The sequence below is a fragment of the Gossypium hirsutum genome, chromosome D02, assembly GCF_007990345.1.
Source record: "Gossypium hirsutum isolate 1008001.06 chromosome D02, Gossypium_hirsutum_v2.1, whole genome shotgun sequence".
Taxonomy (NCBI): domain Eukaryota; kingdom Viridiplantae; phylum Streptophyta; class Magnoliopsida; order Malvales; family Malvaceae; genus Gossypium; species Gossypium hirsutum.
Window position 1 is genome coordinate 69,641,091 of NC_053438.1, and position 23,867 is coordinate 69,664,957.

A 23,867-nucleotide genomic window follows, 5' to 3' on the forward strand; every position below is an offset into this window, starting at 1 on the left:
TTCACGCTTGTCCTTTTTTGTTCTATCAATAAATATTATTTTGTATGCTTCTGAAATTGTGAATCGTCAATTTTCATGCTTTTTTTTTTCAATTTCACACACATATATATTATATTATGAAAATCGAATCGAATAAATTGATTAAATTAAAAATCGGTTAGTATATTGATTCAGAAAAAGAGTTGAATCAATTTTAAATTAAATTGGGTAAACTGGTTGGAGCCATTTGAATTTTTTCTTAATTTTAAATATATTTTTCATTTTATTTTTGATAAATTTTTTATAATTTATTTAATTAAAATTGGATCAACCAATGAAATTAATCATGGGATTGGTTTGACCACCTATTTGATTAAAACTATAAATTTGGAGTTTTAAAAACCAAAATAAATTTCTATACTTTAGGAATTTTATAGATTTTATATAAAAATGTAAAAGGATAAAAATATTATTTATAATAATATTTATTATTTTGAACAAAACTTGTCAATTTTTTTATTAAATTTGTGTCCAATTAACTTGTGATGCTAATTTAATTAGAATTTTTAATATAATATCAATATATAAGCTGAGTTTTTTGTTGTTTTTTTTTGTTTTTGTCCAGTGATAAAAAGTTTGATTCTCTCTGAGCATGATTTTGAGTCTTGTGAATAAAAAAACAATACTGAATGAGTTTTGCCTTCGTTTAAATGTTCGACCCTACTCAATTCCGAAGTTTGATACCTTTCAAGTAAGATCTCGAGTTAAATTTTACAGATAGAGACTAAGGCTGAGAAAGAGATTGACAAAACCGAATCAAACAGATGTATTCAATTTGATTCAAATTTTATATTATTCAGTTCAATTTTAAGTTGGTGTTATCGCCTGATTTGTACAATTCAATCCAAGTTTAATTTTTCCATATGGAACTCATTTTATCCGAATCAAGACGCACTCAATTTTAAAATTTATCTAAAAATGAATAATGAAAACACCCTTAAAATATATTTATTATTATGTGTTTTTGGGAAGAAAAGTCTATGGTGGTGGTTTCGGTGTAAAGTAAAATGGTTGGGCGGGGCAGAAGGTAAACGGGGCGGCACACACACCAAGCTCAAACCTGAAATCCTCCATGATAATTACTCTTCTTATTCTGCCCACCAATATAAAATTATGCACTGTGCTTTTACCATTCATTCTTCCATGATAAAAGTAAAAAAGAGAAAATACAAAGAGAAAGAGAGAGTTTGGAACTTTGGAATATTAAAAATATTTAGATTTCTAAGTGGGTGACAGTCAATTACTTAGAGATATAATTTAATTTACATCATCAAACATTTATTTTAATGATGATTAATGCCTATAAACTCCTGCTTAAAAAAAGTTAATATTTTGCTGATTGAGTCTTAGTTTAATTGGTATGGACGTTGTTATCAGGAGGATGTAGGTTCGAGTGCGTTAAAGCACATTGTCCTCCTATTTATGAATTGTGAATGAATTATGGGTAGTTCTAGAACTTATAATAAGATTATTCCAAAAAAAAAACTAGAATCCTTTTTTGAAATTTGCAATATGTTGTGTTAACCAATTGAAAGACATGAAAATATTAAATTTGGTTAAAGATAATTGTTGGTAAAAGACATTATATTTTTTTAAGAGAATGAGGTACCCGTGGCTAGTTATTTTGTAAGTAACACTAATTTTTAATAATAGAAATAGATGAAATTTTTAATAGAAATGACCATTTTGCTCTTTAATCTAATGTACAATGACTAATTTTCTCACTTTTAAATAGATGGGGTAAAATGTAATTTGACTCTTAACATAGAGCCTTCATGATACTTTTACCGATAATTGTTAGGTTGAATGGTAAGAAATTTGATTTATTTATTTTAAGTGTCGTGAGTTTTGCTTCGTGAATGGGTATGCAACAAAGCAAGGGGAAGATCGATGTTATCAAATCTACCATCTCTCTACAGTTGGCATACTATACAGTTTGCTTACCACTCGTTTCACTCCATAATGGATGTGTAATTTTAAAAATCATTACCACCTATATAAATGTTGGATGCACTCATTCTCGCCTCACCTTACCTCGTTTTAATTTAATTTTTGCTAGTTATTTATAATATTTTCAACCAAAGTTAAACATATTTTTCTATAAAAAATTTTAAACATGAAGCATATGAGTTTTCTCTATAACATGATTTTACATTTTTAATAGCTATATATAACCGTAAAATAAGGTGTGGCAATCAATTACCATAATTGTTCCATATCTATTGTCAAAAAATAATTCAGATCAATTCGAAATCTATGGGGCGATTTGGGTTTTGTTATCCCTACTTGTGAATAGAGAGAACAATTCTAGGAGAACTTGCCCCGTATTTAAGGGTCCAATAAACTTGACTCTAGATTTAGTTTGAGATTGATGTAACTATTGAATATTGATTTTACAAATTTAATTATTCTGCCTAAAATGATTGCTTGAATTTTATTAAAAAAAAAAACTCTTCCAAACTGGTCGTATTGACATGAACTTTACAATTAAACTATACATATTATCAAATTTAGGAAATTTTGAACTTTGGCACGTGATTGGTTATATCCGCTTTTTTAATATAATGTCTAGAATTACCTAGTGTCACTCTCCAACTTATAAATAAGAGGACAATGTACAATGTATTTTAACATACTCGAACCTACATTTTTCTGTATTAATAATAATACTTATATCAATTGAATTAATATTCAATCCGCAAATTGCTATGATATTTAGAATATAATAATAGTTACATAGAAATTTTCAATGTTTTAAGTTTTATCATATCTAAAGTCAAACTTTGCTTTATATTATTATACTTGATCACAGGGAACATATGGGAAGACAAATGTAGGTCGATTGTCCATTCTGTTTAGACTTTAGAGCTGCTGAGCAGTTATTTACCAGTCAAACGTTGTTTTTTTCTTTTTTAAATATTTTTATATTTTAATTTAGGTCTTATTGTTAATGTTCAAGATTCGTGATTATCTTTTTCAATAATATTGTCTTTTAAATTCGAACTTGTGTTTTTTCCTGGGAATAGATATTGGTAGATTCATTAACATTCGATAATTATATTGGGTTTCCATTAAATTCGGAATTGAGAGTCTAATCCTTAAACGAAATAAAAATTCTCACAATAAACTCAAATTTAAACTTTATTTAAATTATATCGAATTTCTTACCATTTGATATGATATAATTCAAATATTTAAAGTGTAAACTACATCATTAATCATTAAATTATGAGTAAATTTTAATTAAATGATCAAAAAAATCCTTTCGAAAATTTTAGTGATTAAATTGAAATTTTTTTAATTAAGTGATAAAAATAAAAATTTATTTATAATTTAGTGCCTAATGGTAATTTAGTTGTATTTAAAACTCAGAATTTACTGAAAATTTAAATGAAAAAAAAAGGACGGATTTGACTAATTTCTCGAATCTCAATAGAAGTGGAAAAGGTAAAAAGTAAAAAGAATAAAGAGTGAAGAACAAGATTTTACATAGAAATTACCATTAGTCATTGGAGTACAAGGTAAGGTAATTCTCCAAAGTTATTTTACTTTTTTTACTCAAAAGGTAAATTTGGAAATGAATAGAAACATGTTAGGTCCCAATCAAAGTTAATAAAGATTCTGAAATAGAAATAGAATGAACCAATGAGTTCTTAATTGATGATTTAACAAAGGTTTAAATGAATCTCGTGTATTAGTTTGATAATTAGAGTGTCCATCATTTTAAATATAACTTGAGTTTGAGTCGCGTTACTCGCGTTGCTATTACGGCTTTACCCTCATTTTAATTCACAAAAATAAAAGAATTTAAATAAATTAAAGAATTAACAACTTCCCTACTTCTCAACCCACATTTTCTAGGAAGTAGGATACTCTCTACTAAATCAAGTAACTACTACAAACCAAATAACAACTACTTGACTATTTTTTATGTTGGTAGTTTATAGTTTTGATTAATCTCACATTGTTGAGAAATGAATAGTTAAAAGATGTTATTTAACCGATTGAGTCTTAGCTCGATTAGTATTGGTATTGTTATTAATGCAGGAGGACGTGGGTTTAAGTGTGTTGAAACGCATTATCCTCCTATTTAAGGATTGGGAAGAGGCTATGACAGTTCTGAGCATTATATAAAAATAGCAAATATTATAAAAACCAATAACGAGATTAATGTTGAAAAAATGGTTAGTTTTGTATAGAACGTCAGGACATTGACTATTGTTATGTTGATTCGTTGATAATTAAGGAGTAATGCCACAAAGTTATGCGTGGGACGTCACAACATTGAACTCAAAAAAATGTTGTTTATCATATCTTTTTCATTGCCTATATAATAAGCACTTATTGAAATTGCCTCTTATGACTCCGTTTTGATGTTTTACGACTCAAGGTAAACTATAAAAATAATAAATTATGTTTGGTTAAGTTTACATTTTAGTTATTAAACTTCAATTTGTTATAAAACGATTATTAAAACTATCAATTTATAACATTTTGATCACTGTGTCGTTGATCAATTGCTGACATAGATGTCATTTCTTTAAAAATTTAAGGTTATTACTATTATTATTGCGAGTCCCACCATTTCTTCCTTTCTTTATATCTTTTCCTTTTTCTTTCGCATTTATTCTTCTCTCCCTTTCCCACATTTCCTTTTCTTTTATTATTTTTGGTGAATTTCTTTTTATTTTTCATTTCCTATTATCTTCTTATTCTAATCAAACCTACCACAAGATTTTACAAATCGTAATTATAAGAAATTTTAATTTTCTAAACGTGTTTGACTGATGGAATTTAATTATATCGTACTTTTATATTATTTTTAGTAATATAAATTGTAATTATATAATTATATAAATTTTAAATTTTAAAAATATTTATTATTATAATAATTATCAATAATAATTGAAAATTTTTTCTTTAATTAGTCAAAGAGCTTATTTAATAATACAATTATTAATAAAATAATTACTCTATCATTTCATATTTGTCGAGTTATTTTCTCTCTAACATCAATCATAAACTCCTTGTTATCGTCCATTTGTCCTTAACCAAATATATAATAATTAATAATAAATAATATGTAATTTAGTTAATTATTTAGCAGGTCAAATTATATTAGAAATTAATATCTATTGTTAATAAAAATTTTAGACTATTTAAACGAAATTAGTAAAATAGTGTATGACTATATTTTAAAAATAAAATATATATTCTAAAATTTTATTGTATAAAAATAACTTTTAAAACTTAAATCATGTATGAGTAAGTTTGGAAGGCATGGGATAATTAGATTTGAGTATAATTATTTATAATTATCTGCATAATTACTCAAATTCTCACCATTTCTTTAATAACTGGAGAATGTAATAGGGGTGCTCCAATTACCCTTAAATTAGTAGAATCCACTACTTACAGTGATTACCCAAACATGTTATAGAAACACAAAAACGCAATTACAAGTAATTTCATTGAAATTCAATTACTAAGGGCATATTTGAAAAGCCACTTAGTTATCAGATTTGAGTGTAATTACTTATAATTACACAGTTGTGACATGTTTGAGTAGTCATTGTAATTAATGGGTCCCGTTGAATGGAGCCTAATCGAAATACCCTAATTACAATCCCCAATTCTTATGGGGGAGTGAGAATTTGAGTAATTACATGAGTAATTATAAACGATTACATTTTTTGGTTACCTTATGACTTTACAAACGTATTCGTAGATATTTAAGTTTAAAAAGTTATTTTGTACCATAATAATATTATTTTAATGTTAGAAATTTTAAAAATTTTATTGACGAAAGATTCTTTCCTAAAATAATTAACTAAATTACGTAATATATAATATAAATTTGGTATGAGATAGTTACATTTTGCTTATTATTTTTAATTTTGTTAATCTATTTTATTTATTATTTTAATATATTTATTTTTAGAAGAAGAAGTCGGAATAAACTCAATAAACTTTGCATGGCAATCATCATGCATGCATGATATCAAATTACACCAACAAAAATTAAGATGGAATTCATTAACGTGGCTGCCAGCCAAAATCCAACTCAATTTCTCAAAGTAAAATATATAATAATATTAAAAATGTATTCATAATTCAATTTACCAAAACTTCAAAAAAAAATTTTTTTAAAACATTAATATTTATTGAGAGGAGACTGACTTTTTTTTTTAAATAAGCTTGCTGGAAATTGATATATCTTTTAATGGGTTGATATTTTTTTCGGTAGGAGACTTTGTCTCCTACTTTTACCGAGAGTTTGACTGTTTGCTAGGGTTAAAAAGTGTTCTAGTTTGTGAATCTACCACCAACATTATTTTAAATTGTTTGGAGTCTAAGTCTTGGATGGATTGTGCTTGAGATAGACAATATGACTACAATCGAGTTGATTCAAGATGAGTCAGTTGATTATATCATTTAATTGTGGTACGAGTTATTAAAGAAATTATTCGACGGCCTTGGATGATTAGAGTGACACGTGTATTCAGAGAGATTAATCGAGTAGCCAATAGACTGGCAGTAATGACATTTTCAAGGTGTCTAGACATGTATAGCTATATGCAACCCTCGGACGAAATTCTTCGAAAACTACGATGATTGCTTCAAAATAATCTGAATTGACCCAATTTAGTTATGATTTAATAAATTTTGATGTATAAAAAGACAAATAAATTGTATAATATAGAATGTGGGTCGAAGTATTTGGTGGACGATATAATATGAGAAGTAACGTTGAAAAATGAGAGCCATCATTAAATCCACCACGTTGCATGAAAAGAAGCAAATTACGCATAACAAAAAAGAGAAGTAATAATAATAATGTTAGATTTGGTACGTACCAAAATTAGATCAGCTAATTAAAATGTTTATTATTCCCTAATTGATGTGCCAACACCCCTTACAATTCAGTTAATCAAACAGGTAATTAGGTGGCTGCTACTAAATCATTCACTTTCCCCCGAAAGATTGATTTGATTTTCTTTTTAAAGTTAATTACAACCAAATCTTTAAAAAATTGCAAAACATAAAAGTAGAGATGGAGAATTCCTGATATATTTGGTATTATCTCTCGACTTTGTCGAGAGCTTGAGTACTTCCCAACCCATAAGTAGAAGGATAATATACTTCAACGAACTCAAACCCATGTCCTCTTATATTGGCTACAATATCTATGGAAATAAGCTAATACTTAATCGGCTGCACCTTTAAATATTTAATCTTAAATTAATCTGCAACAAATGTAAAATAACATCACAATATTCAATTTCGTCACTACAATAATTAATTTCATCATCGTCACTGTTTTTTAATCTCATCAATGTTAATCTCACTTTCCATCCAAATCAACTTAAAAATAGTTAAATAGTGAAGATATCTCAGTTTTGACATCATATTAAATATTTGAGTTTCTAAATTAGTTTTCAAAACTTAAAAAAAATCTAATTAGATCCTAAATTATCAATGTTATATCAATAAGGTCCTTTTGTTATTAAAATCATTAATTTAAATGTTAAATTAAAAGTCATATATCATGTGAATATAATTTAAAATGAAAATTTTAAATAAGAATGAATATTGTAAAAAAATGTCGATTTTGAAGTTTTGAAAACTTTCATAGAAGTTTTATTGTTTTCTCTTTTTTCGAGTTTACTTAATTTTTAGTTTTTATTTTTCTTTAAAAATTTTATTTTAAAGTATAGTACATAAGATTTGACATTTCATTTAACAGTTAAATTAATGGTTTTAACAATGAAAAAATATCGATAATTTAAGGATTTAATTAAAATATATTAAAATTATGACTTTAATAAAATATAGAAATGTAAAGTCTTGTGTTTTGGGAATACACAAAGACTTGATAAAACGAGGAGAAAAGCACTTGTCAACTGCTCAATAACACTTTTCAGTAAGTAGGTTTTTTTGTTTGGTTGTCTTTGTTCCCATCACACTAGAATATTGAAACAATAGGGAGAGTGTGTGTATATATATATACACGAGACAAGGTTCAATTTCCACATCGAAATAAATAGATTGTGGATGTTGAAATTCGAATTTCGGATATATTTTTTAAAATCAGTCAATAGCACCAAACATACCTTTAAAAATGTGAACTATAAGAATTTAGAGAAAAACCAAACCAACCAACCGACCATGTCTTTCAATGGCTAGAGCTTGACATCCTTGACTTAATGAACTCATTAGTGAAACCAGCCCCAACCACTGTCTTGAAATGAAGTGGAAAAAGATGGGAGGTGTGGAACTACTTCTTGTTTCCCACTGTTTTTGGTTGTGTGCTAATCGTATTGGATCCAATTAAATTTAGAGTTAAATCGAGTCATATCTTTAACCCGGGTCGAAGAAAATTCTTTTAACATTTATTTCTCTATTCACAAAACTCGAGCTAATTACGTGATATGTATTGTTGAGTGTATTTTGTTTAAACTTAATATTTTTTACCCACCTAATGGACACAGTTTTGGAAGATTTTCAAATTCTTTTTTCTTTTTTTGAATATGGTTGGCTGTGAGTACTGGTTTGACAAATTAAGTTATAATTACGGTAATAGTAAGTTATATTCAAGTTCATTAAATTATCAGTAAATTTATGTTTTGCTTATTTAATTTTAAAAAATTATAAAATTGTTACTAAGTTATTTGAAAATTTTTATTTAAGTCATTGGACTGTTAAAATTGCTGTTGTGTAGCTTTTTTTATTCACACCACTTACACTAATTGAGAGCTCTTTTTTCCCATTTCTTTTACAGTTTACTCTTTCTTTCATGAAATAGCTTATAGCTTTAAACATAAAAAATCTGTTAACCAAAATCCAAACAACTTTTTTCTCTAATCCCCAACACCGACTATCATATTGACTTAGATCTAAGATATGTTTTGCTCGTCAATGGATACTGATCCACCATATCAATTTCCGATTCATCACTTGACGCTCACCAGTTAAACTTAAATAAGAACTTTCGGATAGCTTAAAGATCATTTTATAACCTTTTAAAATTAAACAATAAAAACATAAATTAACTAATAATTTAGTTGGTAATTTTTTACGCACCCAAATACGTATTCACTATCATAATGGTCACAGTTGTGGAAGATCTCAAGGTTTTTTTTAACAATCTGGTTGGCTATGAGTACAGGCTGGTTTGACAAAAACAAGTCATAATTACAATAATCAATGAAAAAAATATAAAATTAACACACACACACATATATATATATATATTCCAGGAAGTACAAAGTGGGAACAGGTTATTATATTATGCATGGAGCTGGTGAAACAACTGTTTCATGTTGGGGAAAAAACAAAGTCATCATTATAGGGTAAAAACACAAAAATCATTAGTTAAAACAACCAACAAAGAAGAATATTGTAAATTTTTGGACATAAATCAAGCTAGTTCGTAGCTGTTTTTGTCCTTGTAAAGACAAAAGATGATTACCATGAAAAATTCCTTCAAAAAACAGACAGAATTTTAACCAAATCCAGTAGGTGAAACATGTGTGCAAAATCATTAAGATTCATATAGTAGGCAAATGATTATGATATGTGACATATTACAAACTTAGGACATGTTTATTATTTTACAAAGAAGGTCTAGAACATGTTATTTTTACAAATGATTATATACGACATTACAACATAGGATTCATCTAATATGTTTATGCATGCATTCAACATCAAAGCACATTGCAGTTTGTGCTGCAAGAACTGGGACCAAAAAAAGAAGAAGAAATCACCATTTCCCATACAAGAATGCCATTGTTTTCAGGTTATGGTCCTTCAATTGGAACCGTTTTGTAAAAATGTTACTTTATGAGCTACCCAATCAATTTCAGCTCCTGGGTTTTATTAGGGGAATTTGATTTTTCCAACGAAATGTTTTTGAAGTGTTTGGCGTTTGTTGAGGGTTGATAAATCCCGTCACTAAATATGGTATCTAGTTGAGAGTGTTCATACTCGATTTTAATTTTAGACTTTATCTTCTGATTTTGTCGAGAGTTGCATCAGGTTCATGGAAGGGAAATGCCTTCACCCATTATGCAAATCCATGATTTGTGCTTTGTGGAATTCGAACCCATGTCCTATAACTAGTGCGGGATTAAGTGGTACTCAAGTTACTTGTTTAACTCCTATATGCTAGCTAACAGGCCCTCGAGCCCAATGATGGGCTTGAATGCCCGAGGGTGAATCTATAAGTCTGAGTAGACCTGCTTATGGGTCAGGTCATTTGCCCAGGCTCGAAGGCCCACTTAAAAAATGGGAAGGTTTAGATCTAATACGAGGCTAAAAAAATGGGCTTGGGTAAAATTTAATGCACGTTTTTTATATGGGTCGGGCCTTGGGCAAGATACATTGGCCAAAGCCTAGCACAAATATATTATGTTATAAAAATATTATATTAATTAATATGTTAAATAATAATGTATATTTATATTTATGTTAAATCACGTATCAAATAATAATTAAACTCACTACCCAAAACATAAAAACAAAAAACATTTCCCCAACCAAAAATATAAAAGTTTTAAAACTATATTTAATATGACAAATATTTATTTGTGTTTTTAATAGAATAAAACATTTATTATATTTACGGTAGTATTTTTTTAATATAAATACTTTTTAATGTGTTAAAAAAATTTTGTTTTAGTTTTTTTTAGTGCATTATATTTTAAAAAAATATTTTTAAATAAAAACAATCTAAAAGGAATCAAATATGGGCTGGGCCAGTTCCGGGGTTACCTTTCTTAAATTAGGTCAAACTTGGACAAAAAGATAGACCCATTTTTTGAATCGATCCAAACTTAAATTTAAAAAATTAATCTAAATATTTTACATGGGTCCGACCCAAATTCGATCCATGAGCACCTCTAGAGTTGAGAGTGAACTTTAAAGCTCACTTTCATTCGGCTGGGTTGAAGTCTTTCGTTCAGTCTAACCTAGCAACCGTATTAAATGCTCGACATCGCAACGTAACGCGGGAATTTTGGTGTTGTCGTGCAATTGACACTTAATTTTATGATGATAATGGATACTTAGAATTCAAACATATATATTGAATTTAAATATTTTAGATTCACATAATATTTAGATATTCTAATAATATTAGTAGAAAATCATTGTAGATGTGGATATTAACCTTTGGTTATTTTTTATTCAAATTCGTTTTATTTTTTAAAATAATAGGATAAATTTCAAAATTATACATGAATTTTAATTTAATGTGCAGTTGTATACATGAATTTTAATTTGGTGCGATTATACACGTGAAACTCTAATTGCGGTTCAAATGTATACTTGAAACTTTAATTTTAATTTAATCATACACATTTAAAGAAATAAATATATTAATTTATTTTTATATTAGATAAATATAATTTTTTTATGTATGCAATATATAAACATAAAATAATATTATATCAATCATTGTGTTAATAATTTACAAGAGTTGGATCAAATCAAAATTTTATGTATAAAATTGCACAAAATCAAAGTTCATATATATAATTACACATTAAACTATAATTCATGTATAATTTTGATATTTATCCCTTTTGAATTTGGATATCTATTATTCGAAATTGCTTTACTTTTTTATAGATGATAGACTTATATTTTCGAATTAATTATTAACTATACTTTTCATTTTTTTTATTTTAAATTATTTTGGACTTGCTAAATTCAAATATTTGATGGATTCAAACAACAACCAAATAATTCAATTTTAGGTTTTTTTAGTATTACGTGGAAACAAAAAGTTACGTTAATATTATATATATGATAATATTTTTATTGCATAATATTTTTTAAAAATTTAACTTAATAAATTAACAATTATTATTTTAAAATTTTAAATTTTAAAAAATACAAAACCTAAATTTAATTAAATTAGAATATAGAAATTACTAAAGGTGTTGAAACGGTTAACAGAACTGAATTAATATTAACTAAATAACCGAACTTTTTAATCATTTAACCATTAATCGAACTAAATTTTTTTTTAAAAAATTAACTGAACCGAAATATTTCAGTTAATTCGGTCAGTTAATCGAAATTTATATATGTATTTTTGTTAAAAAAGTATAAATAATGTAAAAATAATTTGATAATGTTCATTTGACCAAATCATTTGAATTAAAACTACATATAATTTGTATTACTAATTATTAAGTTTGGTTAATTCAATTACCTAATTTTGAGCCGAATTAACTGATAACTAAACTTTCAAAAAACTATTAACTAACCTCCAATCGAATTAGGTTAATTCAATTTATTAATTTAATTTTAACCGAAATTTCAACGTCCTAAAATTTACCCGTGAATCCATGATACAACAACTAATAAGGGAAGTAAGGTTTTTTTTTCTTAAATGGTAAAGAAAAGAAAAGAGTAAACTACACACTTGGTCACTCAATGTTTATAAATTTTCATTTTGAGCACAAAAAATAAAAAATTAGTAATTTTAGCATTGCCATTACATACTTATATTATTTTAGTCACCCACTGTTAATTTGTCATTAAATATATTCATTTTAGTCACCCAACTTTAATATTTTTTTTTTCAAAAATAAAGATATTCAACTATTGAGATGAAACCCAAAATTTTCACCTATAAGTCAATTCCAAGTTTTTCTTAAACTTTTCAAAACCAAATCGACAACAAATTGATCAAGCTATTGATTCATGGGTATGATCAATCCGAATGATTCAATTACATAAATCATTAAAAATTTAATAAAAATAACAATATTAAAAGCTACTTGAATTTACCCCAATTGAACCGGTCTATATCAATTCCCGACTCAATTAGCCTAAAGGCTTTTTCTAGATTAGTAAACCAAACAATTCTCGACCGAACTGACCGATCCGATTTGATTCCGATAACCATAATTTTTCCTATAAAAAAATCCAAATAGTTCCTTATAAAACCCCCAAATATTCCCCTCATACTAAAAGGCTAAAATTAGTTCTAAAAAATATGAAAGAAATAAAAATAAAAAATCCAAGTTTTCTCTTTAAAACTCCAGGTTTTTCCCTCCTATTGAAAACAACTAAAATTAATTTTAAAAATAGAAAAAAAAAAGTTTTTTCCAGTAAAAAGTAAACACTAGATTTTTCTCTTTCCTTTTACCAGGGAAAAAAATCTAAAATTAATTCTAAAAAAATAAAAAAGATAAAATGATTTTTCTAATCCGAATTTCCCTAGTAAAATCTGTTTTTCCTATTTCTAAAAAAAGACAAACTAATTTTTTAAAAATAAAATAAGTAACTAAAATAAAAATTTACTATAAGTGACTAAAGCAAGTGTATCTAATGATAAAGCAACAACGAGAGATATAACGAGAGTGATTAAAATAATAATAATATGTAACAATACTTAAATTACAAATTTTTATTTTTAATGCTCAAAATGATAATTTATAAAAATTGGGTGACCAATGATATAGTTTACCCAAAAGGACCTACATAAATTAACATAGAAAACTTATGAATTTATTTATTTATTTTTAATGCTTTTTTGTTAGAACATCAAATAATAAAAGAAATACATAATAATTTTCAATAATAAGAAATATATATATAAAAAAGGATTACGTAATTCATTCATATAAATTGAATAAAATCTAAAAGAACTGAACAAAATTTCTAAAAGTATATTCTTAGCATTGTTTTACTTTTATGTTTTTTTTCCCCAGTAAATTGAGTATTTCTTGTTTTTAGAAAAAAAAGTGTCAACAAATTCAAAGGAAAACAAGAAATTACTTTTAATTTCCACTGCTTTCTGCTATTTAATTAATTTTTTTAAGAAAATTCTTCCCATATAAAAGAATAAATTCCTAATTTTCCCCCTTTGCGTTTCATTTTCCTCCATTTTTCACCCAGTCAAAAAAATTTTTCAATCATTTATACAGCTCCCCTCTGGATTTTTAGTAAGGTGGATAAGGTCCTGGATATGGACCTGTTTGAAAAAGAAGCAAAAGAATTTCAGAAGATTTCACTATCTAACATTTACATAATATAGGTAAAATTCCTGTACAGGTCCCTGTATATAGCTCAGTGTGCATTTTGGTCCTTGTACTTTAAAAAGTTTGCAAAACAGTCACTTTTGTAACAGTTAAAAGAAGAGTTAATTTTATATGGTATTAATTATATATATTTAAAATTTTTTTGAATAATCTCATAGGCTTTGATCCATAATTCTTCCTCAAATCATAAATAGAAAAAATAATACGCTTCAACGCACTCGAACCCATACCCTCCTACATTCTAAAACTCAATCAACAATATTAATTATATTTTAAATTAATGTCATATATCATTTAATTATATCTATCAAATAAAATTAATAATTTTTGACAAAATTATACAGAAGGTCCTTGTACTATGTATTCTTTTTGAAGATTTAGTCTCTTTACTAAGATTTGATAATTTCTAGTCCTCTATTTTTTGAAATGTATATTTTTAGTCCTTATGCCTACTTTTTCTTTTTTGCTAGTTCAATCAAATAATTTTCCATAGCTCATTTCTTCAGAAATGTAATTATTTCTTCATGCAATTGGACAAATATTATACCAGCTTCTCTTCTCTTTTTTCCTTAAATGTGCAAAATTTTGTCCAACTATAAAAAGAAATATCAAGATGTACACATCACATCATCAAAGGTTTAAATAAAAAATTTCCTCAAATTATTTGATGAAATTAACCTAAAATGTTTAACTTCAAAATTGAAATACACATTCTAAAAAATAAAGACTAAAATCGATCAAATAATAATAAAGACCAAATCCACAAAAAATTGCATAGTACAATATTTTTTTTATAGAAATTATAATATATTTTTTCTCAAATATTAATGTGACACTCCACAATCGACTCAAACGATGAACCTAAATGCGAGATGTCACATTTTGTTGCTGATACAACTCAGAGAACATATTGTTATACATTTAAATTAAATTAATAAACATGGCATTATTCTTAGATTTCAAGCTATAAGAGTGAATTTTTCAACACGAGGTTAAATAGGCTCCTTTATAGTGATTCAATGTGAGACAAGAATCAAGATCAACTACGAAATTAAGATACGATTACTAGCTCAAAGTATCAAAATAGTGGACTTGATATCGGTACCTTACGATCAGGGTATCAAGACTTGCCACTCTTGTTTCAAGATTTTTTTCTTTGATGTTTCCAAGTTTTGAGACTTGACCCTCAAGTCTTGATACTTTAATCTCAAGACTTGAGATACAGCATTTTTAATTTAGCTTCGATGTTTTGAGGACTCGAGACGTAATGTTATAAAAAATGATAATTTTGGCATTTTGTTTGTTATTCTAAGGAGAATGAATCTTTGTACCCATTTTAAAACTATAGGGACCCCAATACACTTGGTCTATAATATAGGGACCCGCAGAGTAATTTTGCTGGTATTATATAATTAGTGCCAAAAGATAATCTAAGATGGGACCAATGATGTTACCTGGAGGGTAATAGGGTGGAGGAGGGTAAGCGCCCGCTGGAGGAGGGTATCCGCCATATGGGTCTGGTCCAAGAGGATACGTGGCTGGAGGATACAAGGGTTGTTGAGGATAACCACCAGGATACGGTGGAGCTGGATAACCCGCCGGACCTGGTGGTGGATAAGGAGCTGGAACTGGTGGTCCGCCGTATGGAGGTCGTTGATGAGGTGGCGGTGCATATGCTGGTGGTGCCGACGGTTGACTATATCCTCCTGAGACTTGGTGCTGCAAACAAATCCAAATAAAACCCCAATTTTTTATAGTTCCAAAATGATATCAATGGAAAATAAAGCCTGTAATAATATCGGTGACTCTACTTTGGCGTTGGGATAATGCAGTATCAGCTGTACTTCTCCTGCATACCTGCAAATTATGTGAAACAAAAGTCGAATAATACCAAATTGAAATAAATTTAATATTTATTCTGTAAATGAAAAATATTAATTTTATTATAATTTAAATTTATTTATTTATTCTTATAGAATAATAGTTAAACTGATATATTTAATGATAAAAAGACTAATTTAGTTCGATTCCTATAATATAAAAACTTCACAAATACTTTAATCCATTAAAATTTAATAACATTCCACTAATTTCAATTTTTAAATATCAAATTCTGAAAATCAAAAGCAAATCCACTAAATTTCTAAACTTCCAAAGCAGGTACAGAATTCAAATACCTGCCAGTTTTGGTTTGAATGGCCCAAGAACTATCATCATAACCTTGAGAAATAGCCTTCTGCAATTGAACTCTGAAAATAAATAAATAAATAAATAAACTCCCCAAATGAAAATTAGAACCAAAATTGTAAGGGGAATATATATATATTGTGAAAAGCCTAAAAGTATTATGGAAAATTTTATATCAAGAGTTATATTTTATTTTAATTTATTACTTAAAAATATATTAATTAATTTTTATACATTAAATTAAGGAGCAAATTAATTTTTCTGTTAAATTCTTTTATCTATTTTTGTTATTAAAAACTGATCCTTGTATATCAGTATGTACATATAACAAATCACATGTTACTGTTTGTTATTCCGTTAACTATGTCAATTTTTAACATTATAAATAGATAAAAAATTATTAATAGAAATGATCGATTTAATCTTTAATCTAATATGTATGGACTAATTTACTTATTTTTTGAGTAAAAATTAATACAAGATTCTATAATTCTTCTATGGATAAAAGATTCAAATGAATGGAATTACCTTCCATAGCCTATTAAGTCATCACTAGATAAAGTATTGCTGTTCCAGACCACTACATTGACCTCTGTTAGCCCTTCAAGCAAGGAGAATGTGAATTTCTCTTGGAATATGGGTGATTTCCCACCATCTATTATAATAAAAAAACCCATATTATAAAATTTCTCACTACTTCAACAGTCAATTAAATAATAATTAAAAATTAATTTAATTATCAAATGTTTTTATCTCAATTTCTCAATTTTAAACAATTCACTCAAAATCAATTCAATTTTCTCCTCTAAATTTAACAATGTTACCCCATTTCTTTTAAAAATTTTCTTCAACTTTCATTTTTAAATGATTATCCTCTTTTGTTCGGTAAAAGTATCATAAAAGTTCTGTATTAAAAGTTGAATTGTATTTTGTCACTTCTATTTTTAAAAAAAAAGGTATATTAGTCCTTATATATTAGATAAGGAAGCAAACTAATCATTCTATTAAAAACTTATCCATTTTTATTGCTAAAAACTAATCATTGTACGTCAACATGAAGTATATGTGGCATGCCACGTACCACTATTTGATTGTTGTCAGTCACACCAATTTTCAACAATACAAATGAATGAAATTTTAAACAAAAAGATAATTTACCTTTTTATTTAACTTATAAAAACTAAATTGCACATTTTTTTTATAAAGAACAATACAATCTGACTTTTAGTATAGAGATTACATGTTAATTTTACCTTTTTTATTTAAATCTAAATACATATTTCACCGATACAATAAAAAATTTCATTTTAATCTCAACAAAAATCAATCTACATGAACCCTAAGATCCCAAACAAAAGAAAAAAGAGAGTAAAAATTAAAAAAGAAAATTACCAGTGCAGGTTTTTGTACGATACTTGGTGTTCGCATAATCGAGGCAAACGTAGGGATCTTGCTTCGAGAGCCATTCTGTATCCTTCAATTTTTTACACCCCACAACTGCCTCCCCAAACAAAACACAAATAAATCCAAAATCAAAACAAAAACAGGAATTAATTTAATTTAAACTTGAGAAAGAAAAAGAAAAATAGATTACCAGTAACGTCGAGAATCTGGCCTTGAATACCCGACATTGAGTTACAGTTTGGAAGAAAACGAGTATTATAATTAACACCCCGAAACTGTAAATGAAGAATCGGGGTATAAATTTATTCCTTTTGATTTTAAAAAGCCCCTCTTAATGGTGGGTTTTGCCTTTTTCTTGTTAATTCTCTGTGGTGGAGAATTTTGATTGAATTTAAAGCAAAAATGGCGCTGAATTTTTCAAACCCGCCAAACATTTTATTATTCAGCGTAATTCCCTCTCCTTTTTTTTTTCTTATTATAATTTGACTAAAATTGGTTAACCCAGGTGGAAGAGAAAGAAAACTGGTTTAATTTTGCCTCTAGTCCCTGTATTTTTTAGACTTTTGAAATTTAATCTCTTTCCTTTTAGTTTCAACAATTTAATACCTCTTCTTGTCTAATTTAAAAAAAAAATCCAATCGATGATATTGTTAATGAACCTTCGCAAAATTCTAATATATCAAAATTATACATTAATTTTATTTTTATGTGCAATATCATATCAATTTAAATGTTAAATTATTGTATACGGATATAATTATAATTACCCAATGAGAAAATAAATAAATTTAATTATTTTTCAACTGTGTACAATTAAATTAAAATAAAATATTCATGCGAATAATAATTAAACATAATCAAAATCACATATAAAAAATCCTTCTCATGAGAATTAAAAATTTTAAAATGAATAAAAAGATAATTTAAAATTTTAATGCAGTGATTATTGTAACAGCATTTTTCTGATATACATACAACAGCAGTTAACTATAAAGCTAAAACCAGACATTGACGATACAAACTAAAATGAATATAAGGTTTGAAAGAATTACTAACCAGCAAAGCCAATTTATCTGTTAGTCTGAAATCTGCCCCCAGTTTTTACTCATTTTCATAGTCTTCTTCATCTCCAAAACTGAAAACAGACGTATCAGCAGCCATTACCTTGAATTCACTTTCTGAGCTCGAAACTTCAGTGCCGGCAGCAGCAGCAGTGGCATCTTTTGTCAGGTTACTAGTAGTGTGTGTCTGTTTGGAGTTTGCACTTCCTAAAGAAACTTTTTCAGTAGAATCAACTAAACTTGTAACTTGATCTGGATCGGTACTCGTTTCCGATTTGGTGGTGGCTGAGGGGGCAGCTGGTTTTTGCTGCCTGTTTGTTGATGTGGCAGACTCTTCTTCCTCACCGTCTGAGAACACATCATCTTTGTTGTTATTGTTGCTTGATGGGGCTGCACTGGTGCCTGAACTTTCATCTGGCTTAGTTGTGGTAGTTTTGGTTGGTGGGTTCGACGGAACAGGGTCATTATAATCTGCTAGCACAACCTCAACCTGGAAACCAGGGGAAGGTAATTTCCTCTGCATATATTACCAAAAAGTGGCAATAACATCAGAGAAGACACTATTTCAACCAGATATAAAGAAATATAAAGATATTGTCTCATCATGACATTTTCATGTTTTTACCTTGTCAAACCAATCAAGATCACTGGTATTCAGAATTTTTCTGTTTTCCATCATTGTTGTGTTTAGCCAACTGATAGATCAAATGGGCAGAAACACAATAAGACCAGTTAAATAAACACAAAGTTCAATATAATTTTATCAGAGAGGGGGAACTAATTACAGACCAGTAAAAATCTCCTTGGCGATCATGAAAATGAATTTTGAAGTCCCCGGCCAACTCGGTCAGACCAGGTTCCCCAGGCAAAGCAAATACCATGACTCCTTTCTTTGGTGCACTAAACCAATAATCTTCTGGCTGTGAATTAGCACACAAAACTTTGAATTGGTAAGGATGCTCCAGAGAGCTTCAAATGGCATGTTTTAAAAATTATAGGTTGTGATCATATTGATTAGATAAAAGAACCAAACATACAGAGAGATCCTTGGTACGTGTATGCTTCTTTGTCGAGAAGAGAACACCTGCAGAGAGAGGAAGCTCATGATGATTATGTAGAGGCTGAAAGGCATGAATGTTTTAGTAGGACAATACAATGACTACATGTTCACCTGTTTGGAGCGCTACAGGGAAAATAATGCATATGAAAATTTAATTTGAAATGATGGCTCAAGTCAATTATAACCTCATTAGATTGTTCTCTTAGTTGTTATCAGGACAATTCAAATAGGGAAAAAACGAGTTTGCAATTAAAGATAAATATGATTTTGAAATTCCTACAAGTGCCTGCAGCTGAAAGTTTGGGCAGTAAAATCTCATATTCACGTCTATCCAAACGAGTTTGTCTATGCATCAAAAGCATCTTATGCACGTATTGAGAAGCTCAAAATAACTAAAGGAAGCACCAATCATCGATTAAACAAAAAAAATTGTCATACCGTTATGATCAGACACTGTAATGGAGGGCCTGATCCAATAAGGACAACGAAGAAGCCGGAATCCTCGAAGCATGCACCTGTATAAAGATGGTCTCAGCACTAATATAAAACCAAAGATGCAATATAAACATTGCATTGCTAGAAGAATACCTGCGCCCAGGCTGGTTTTCACCATTGAAGTATGTTAAGGTGCGCTCAAAGTATTTGACATACCTCTGGAGAACATAACAAGAAAATATATGGTAATCAGATAAGATATAAACAGCTTGCCAAAGAATGAACCCAGAAAACACAACTCAAAGAAAACAGCTAGAAGTCAACTGCTCACAATTTGACTAGGTAGAACAAGCCCCTTTCCATCCACACATCTTTTCTGGTTGTAATATCCCATTGACTCTTCAGCAGTGGGAAAGAACTGCAAAGGGATAATTAAGTTATAAAAAGAACCAACCACTGTAGCCAAGAACTGTGTAGCTATATTAAATTCACTAGCATTTCTTTAAGACATGTTCATTGGGTTGAACCTTCAAGTATAGAAGAAGGCTAGAGATCATCAACCCTGTCCTTGCCATCCCAGCTTTACAGTGCACAACCACAACATTCTCAATATCTTCCTTCAGCCATGAGTAAGCACTTTGACAAGAAGATAGTATCAATTGAATCGGGGGGCAATTATGGTCATCGAATGGGAAACTAGCCACCTGAAGAAAAAGTTCGATATCAATTGTAAGATTTCTCAATTTTATTTCTCATTGGTCCCTTTTACAGTAAGTTTTAACAGTGCATATTTGCTGTTATGCATTCATGAGCTGGGAAACAGAGGATAGTGAAGCACTGTCAAAGTTGAGGAGGAACCGGCTCTTCCTACAAATTAGGCTCTTCCTACAAATTATCCTCTGCCAGCAACTAATTTTTATCATTGAGTGAATGACTCTTCCCCGACCTCTCCTAGTGGATTCCATTGGCAAAAAGTTTAACAAGAAATTAGTGGCTGATTTTTTTTTCTGATTTGTTCCACAGATCCAGACAAACGGAAAGTCTAGATAGTAAGGTTATTAGGTTAAGAAACCTCTGAGATGATCTTTTATCAAAGCTACATGATAGCCACATAGCCATAGCAAACAACAATTCAAGGAATAAGCCCATCTGAAATATTAGAAGTAAACATATAGTGTGTTACCATAATAAATCACAGCATACCTTTCCTTCAAATAATGAAGCATCGTACAATCTCTCAGAGCAAAGATTATATACTTTGTACTTGTCCTGCATAAAAGTCTATAGATTTTAGGACCAAACTGTACAATGCATAGCAATAAGGCAAGGAAGAAACAATGTACGCACACGCGTGCGCGCATATATGACTTTAACTGCTCCGGCAATCTCAGACAACAAGGTTCATATTGTAGAAAAGGTGGATGTAATGGGAAAAAAGTATGGGTCAGAAACTTGATATTGACTAATAAAGTTGCTATATACAAAAGTAAATACAGATCATTGCCAAAGCAGGTATAGCGCAGAGAAGACTAAAGGCTAAGCCAGTTATCATGTTCAAAGAATAGAGAACATATTAAAAGAAGGGGCAGGAATAGTCTCCCTCCACCAATATCAATCAAACTCAGTAAACCAGTATTTCAATAAGTTGCTTTGCGAACATGCTAGCCTTATTATTGGCTAAGATGTATATCACAAATAGACCAACATAAAACAAACTAGACCATGATTTTTTTTCCTCAACTTATTATGTAAAGAACTACAAGTACACACACACACACACTATATAGGAGAAAACCAGAAAAGAAAAAAGATGCGGCGTGTGGCAGATTTATAAATCAAATAATCAATAGACATGTCATTACCTTGTGATGTGTTTCAAAAAACTGAATCACTTCTTCCATGTGATTTCGATAGAACCCCTGTATCACAATTATAGAATTCTTAGGCTAAATATAAGAGGATAGCCAAATTCAACTATTGATTAGTTTAGCTACCTCAACATATCCAAAAAACCCAGAGCTCATGTCACCAGCAGGGAACCCCATAGCAATTATATTCTCAGTGATGTATGACAAATCTAAGTCAAATCCTCCCTCCTGAAGTGAAGGTGCACAGGTAAGTTTACAAATACTGAGATAGTCATAGTATAAAAAACAAAAATTTTGGATATATCACTTTGGAGGCACATCTCAATACTAAAGAAAAATGTATAAGCCCCACCTGGTATCTCCGTTTGTTTTGTGAAACAACATGCCGAGCCTTGACCTGTACAGCTTTCACAGCATTTTTAGATGAGTCAACTATGCCTTTTGTAATTGTTCCAAGAAAACCAGGTTGGGTTGTCGTTGAAGCTCCATCAGCGTTACCATCTGCAGTAGTAGATTTTGAAGGCGACCGCAATCCTAGCCCGCTAGTAAACCGAGAAAAAGTTGATTTCCCAGCATTCCCTGTAGGTGTTGACTCCTCTTGAGAGGCAGCAAAAGGCTGAGGAATTTTTAAATTTCTAGTCCACGATGACAGCTTCGACGGTGCATCTTCCGTAGAAGAATTATTCGGTCCTGCATCCGTTGCAAAAGGAGTCGGCGAGTCAGCAGAGACGTTAGCCATTCCGCCGATCCAGAGGTCTTGAAAAGATGATTAAAAGTTCAAGTATTCAAACTTCAAAATCCCAGCATATGAAACACCAATGTATAGTCCTCAAAAACTACAACTGCAAGCATAATGTAAAAGTTCAGCTAAAAAAAAAATTAGTAAATGCTATTAAAAACATAACACTTCTTCTTCTTCCCGTCCTAAGTAAAGAACAATCATGAATTGCTAAATTCTATACTTATTTGACCTAATGCCTAAAAAAATTTATATAATTCCAACAAAAAAGCATAAATCAACCATCGAAAACTCTGAACAGTTGACAACCTAACACTGAAATTAAAATGAAACCAACGATCGCATTAAAATTTTAAAAAAAAACTTTTAAATCTAAGCCAATGATCGTACCTTGCAGAAACGGAAACTAAAAAAATTTAGGGTTTCGAGATCTAATAATGGAAAGGAGAAAAGACTGTGAAACAATGGCGTTTCCTTTATTTGGAGGTGTTGGTTTTTTTGCTTCAGTAAACGTGCTATCCGTGGTCAACGAATGTGAGCCGCTGATTTAGTAGAATTGTATTGAAGACCTTAATCGAACGGTAGGAAAATTCTTGTTTTTAAATTGTTGTGTACGCTTTCACACTCCAGAATTCTATTATCCATTTATATTGTTCGACTGATCCAATAGAGGGATAATAACTTGACGATGATACCAATGGGTAATTTACATCTAAGGCACTAAATTATTAGTAATTTTACGTTTTGGTCACTCAACTTCAAAAAGTTACAACATGATCACTAAATTATTTGAAAGCTTTCATTTTAAGTCACTGAATTATTCGAAAGTTTTTATTGAAGTCATTGGGTTGTTAAGTTTCTTTTTTTTTTTTAAGTCTGGTTAGTGAGGTTCAAGCGAATATTCGACAATCGGTTTGGTGGATCAATACTTATTGACAAGTAAAAGATATACCTTAGATCCAAGTCAATCAAATGGTTAGTGTCAAAGATTGGAGAAGAAAACTGTTTAGATTT

General features: G+C 29.0%; 2 protein-coding genes across 2 annotated transcripts; both read right to left on the bottom strand.

Moving 5' to 3' along the window:
• Positions 1 to 13,652: 13,652 nt before the first annotated feature.
• Positions 13,653 to 18,056, bottom strand: LOC107908886 (elicitor-responsive protein 1). The gene is made up of 7 exons (XM_016836174.2): positions 17,881 to 18,056; positions 17,679 to 17,783; positions 16,815 to 16,941; positions 16,277 to 16,348; positions 15,911 to 15,956; positions 15,554 to 15,818; positions 13,653 to 14,032 (listed from the first exon to the last, which is right to left on the bottom strand). Exons 1-7 carry the CDS (start codon positions 17,915 to 17,917, stop codon positions 14,001 to 14,003), a joined length of 684 nt encoding a protein of 227 aa, XP_016691663.2. The 5' UTR covers positions 17,918 to 18,056; the 3' UTR covers positions 13,653 to 14,000.
• Positions 18,057 to 18,597: 541 nt separating this feature from the next.
• Positions 18,598 to 23,505, bottom strand: LOC107908888 (phosphatidylinositol 3,4,5-trisphosphate 3-phosphatase and protein-tyrosine-phosphatase PTEN2A). Its single transcript, XM_016836175.2, has 13 exons — positions 23,244 to 23,505; positions 22,467 to 22,956; positions 22,241 to 22,342; positions 22,109 to 22,165; positions 21,450 to 21,515; positions 20,774 to 20,950; positions 20,578 to 20,664; positions 20,400 to 20,464; positions 20,250 to 20,326; positions 19,789 to 19,835; positions 19,541 to 19,671; positions 19,377 to 19,446; positions 18,598 to 19,268 (listed from the first exon to the last, which is right to left on the bottom strand). The coding sequence occupies exons 2-13, from the start codon at positions 22,851 to 22,853 to the stop codon at positions 18,792 to 18,794; spliced, it is 1,743 nt and encodes a 580-aa protein (XP_016691664.2). The 5' UTR covers positions 22,854 to 22,956; positions 23,244 to 23,505; the 3' UTR covers positions 18,598 to 18,791.
• Positions 23,506 to 23,867: the final 362 nt, after the last annotated feature.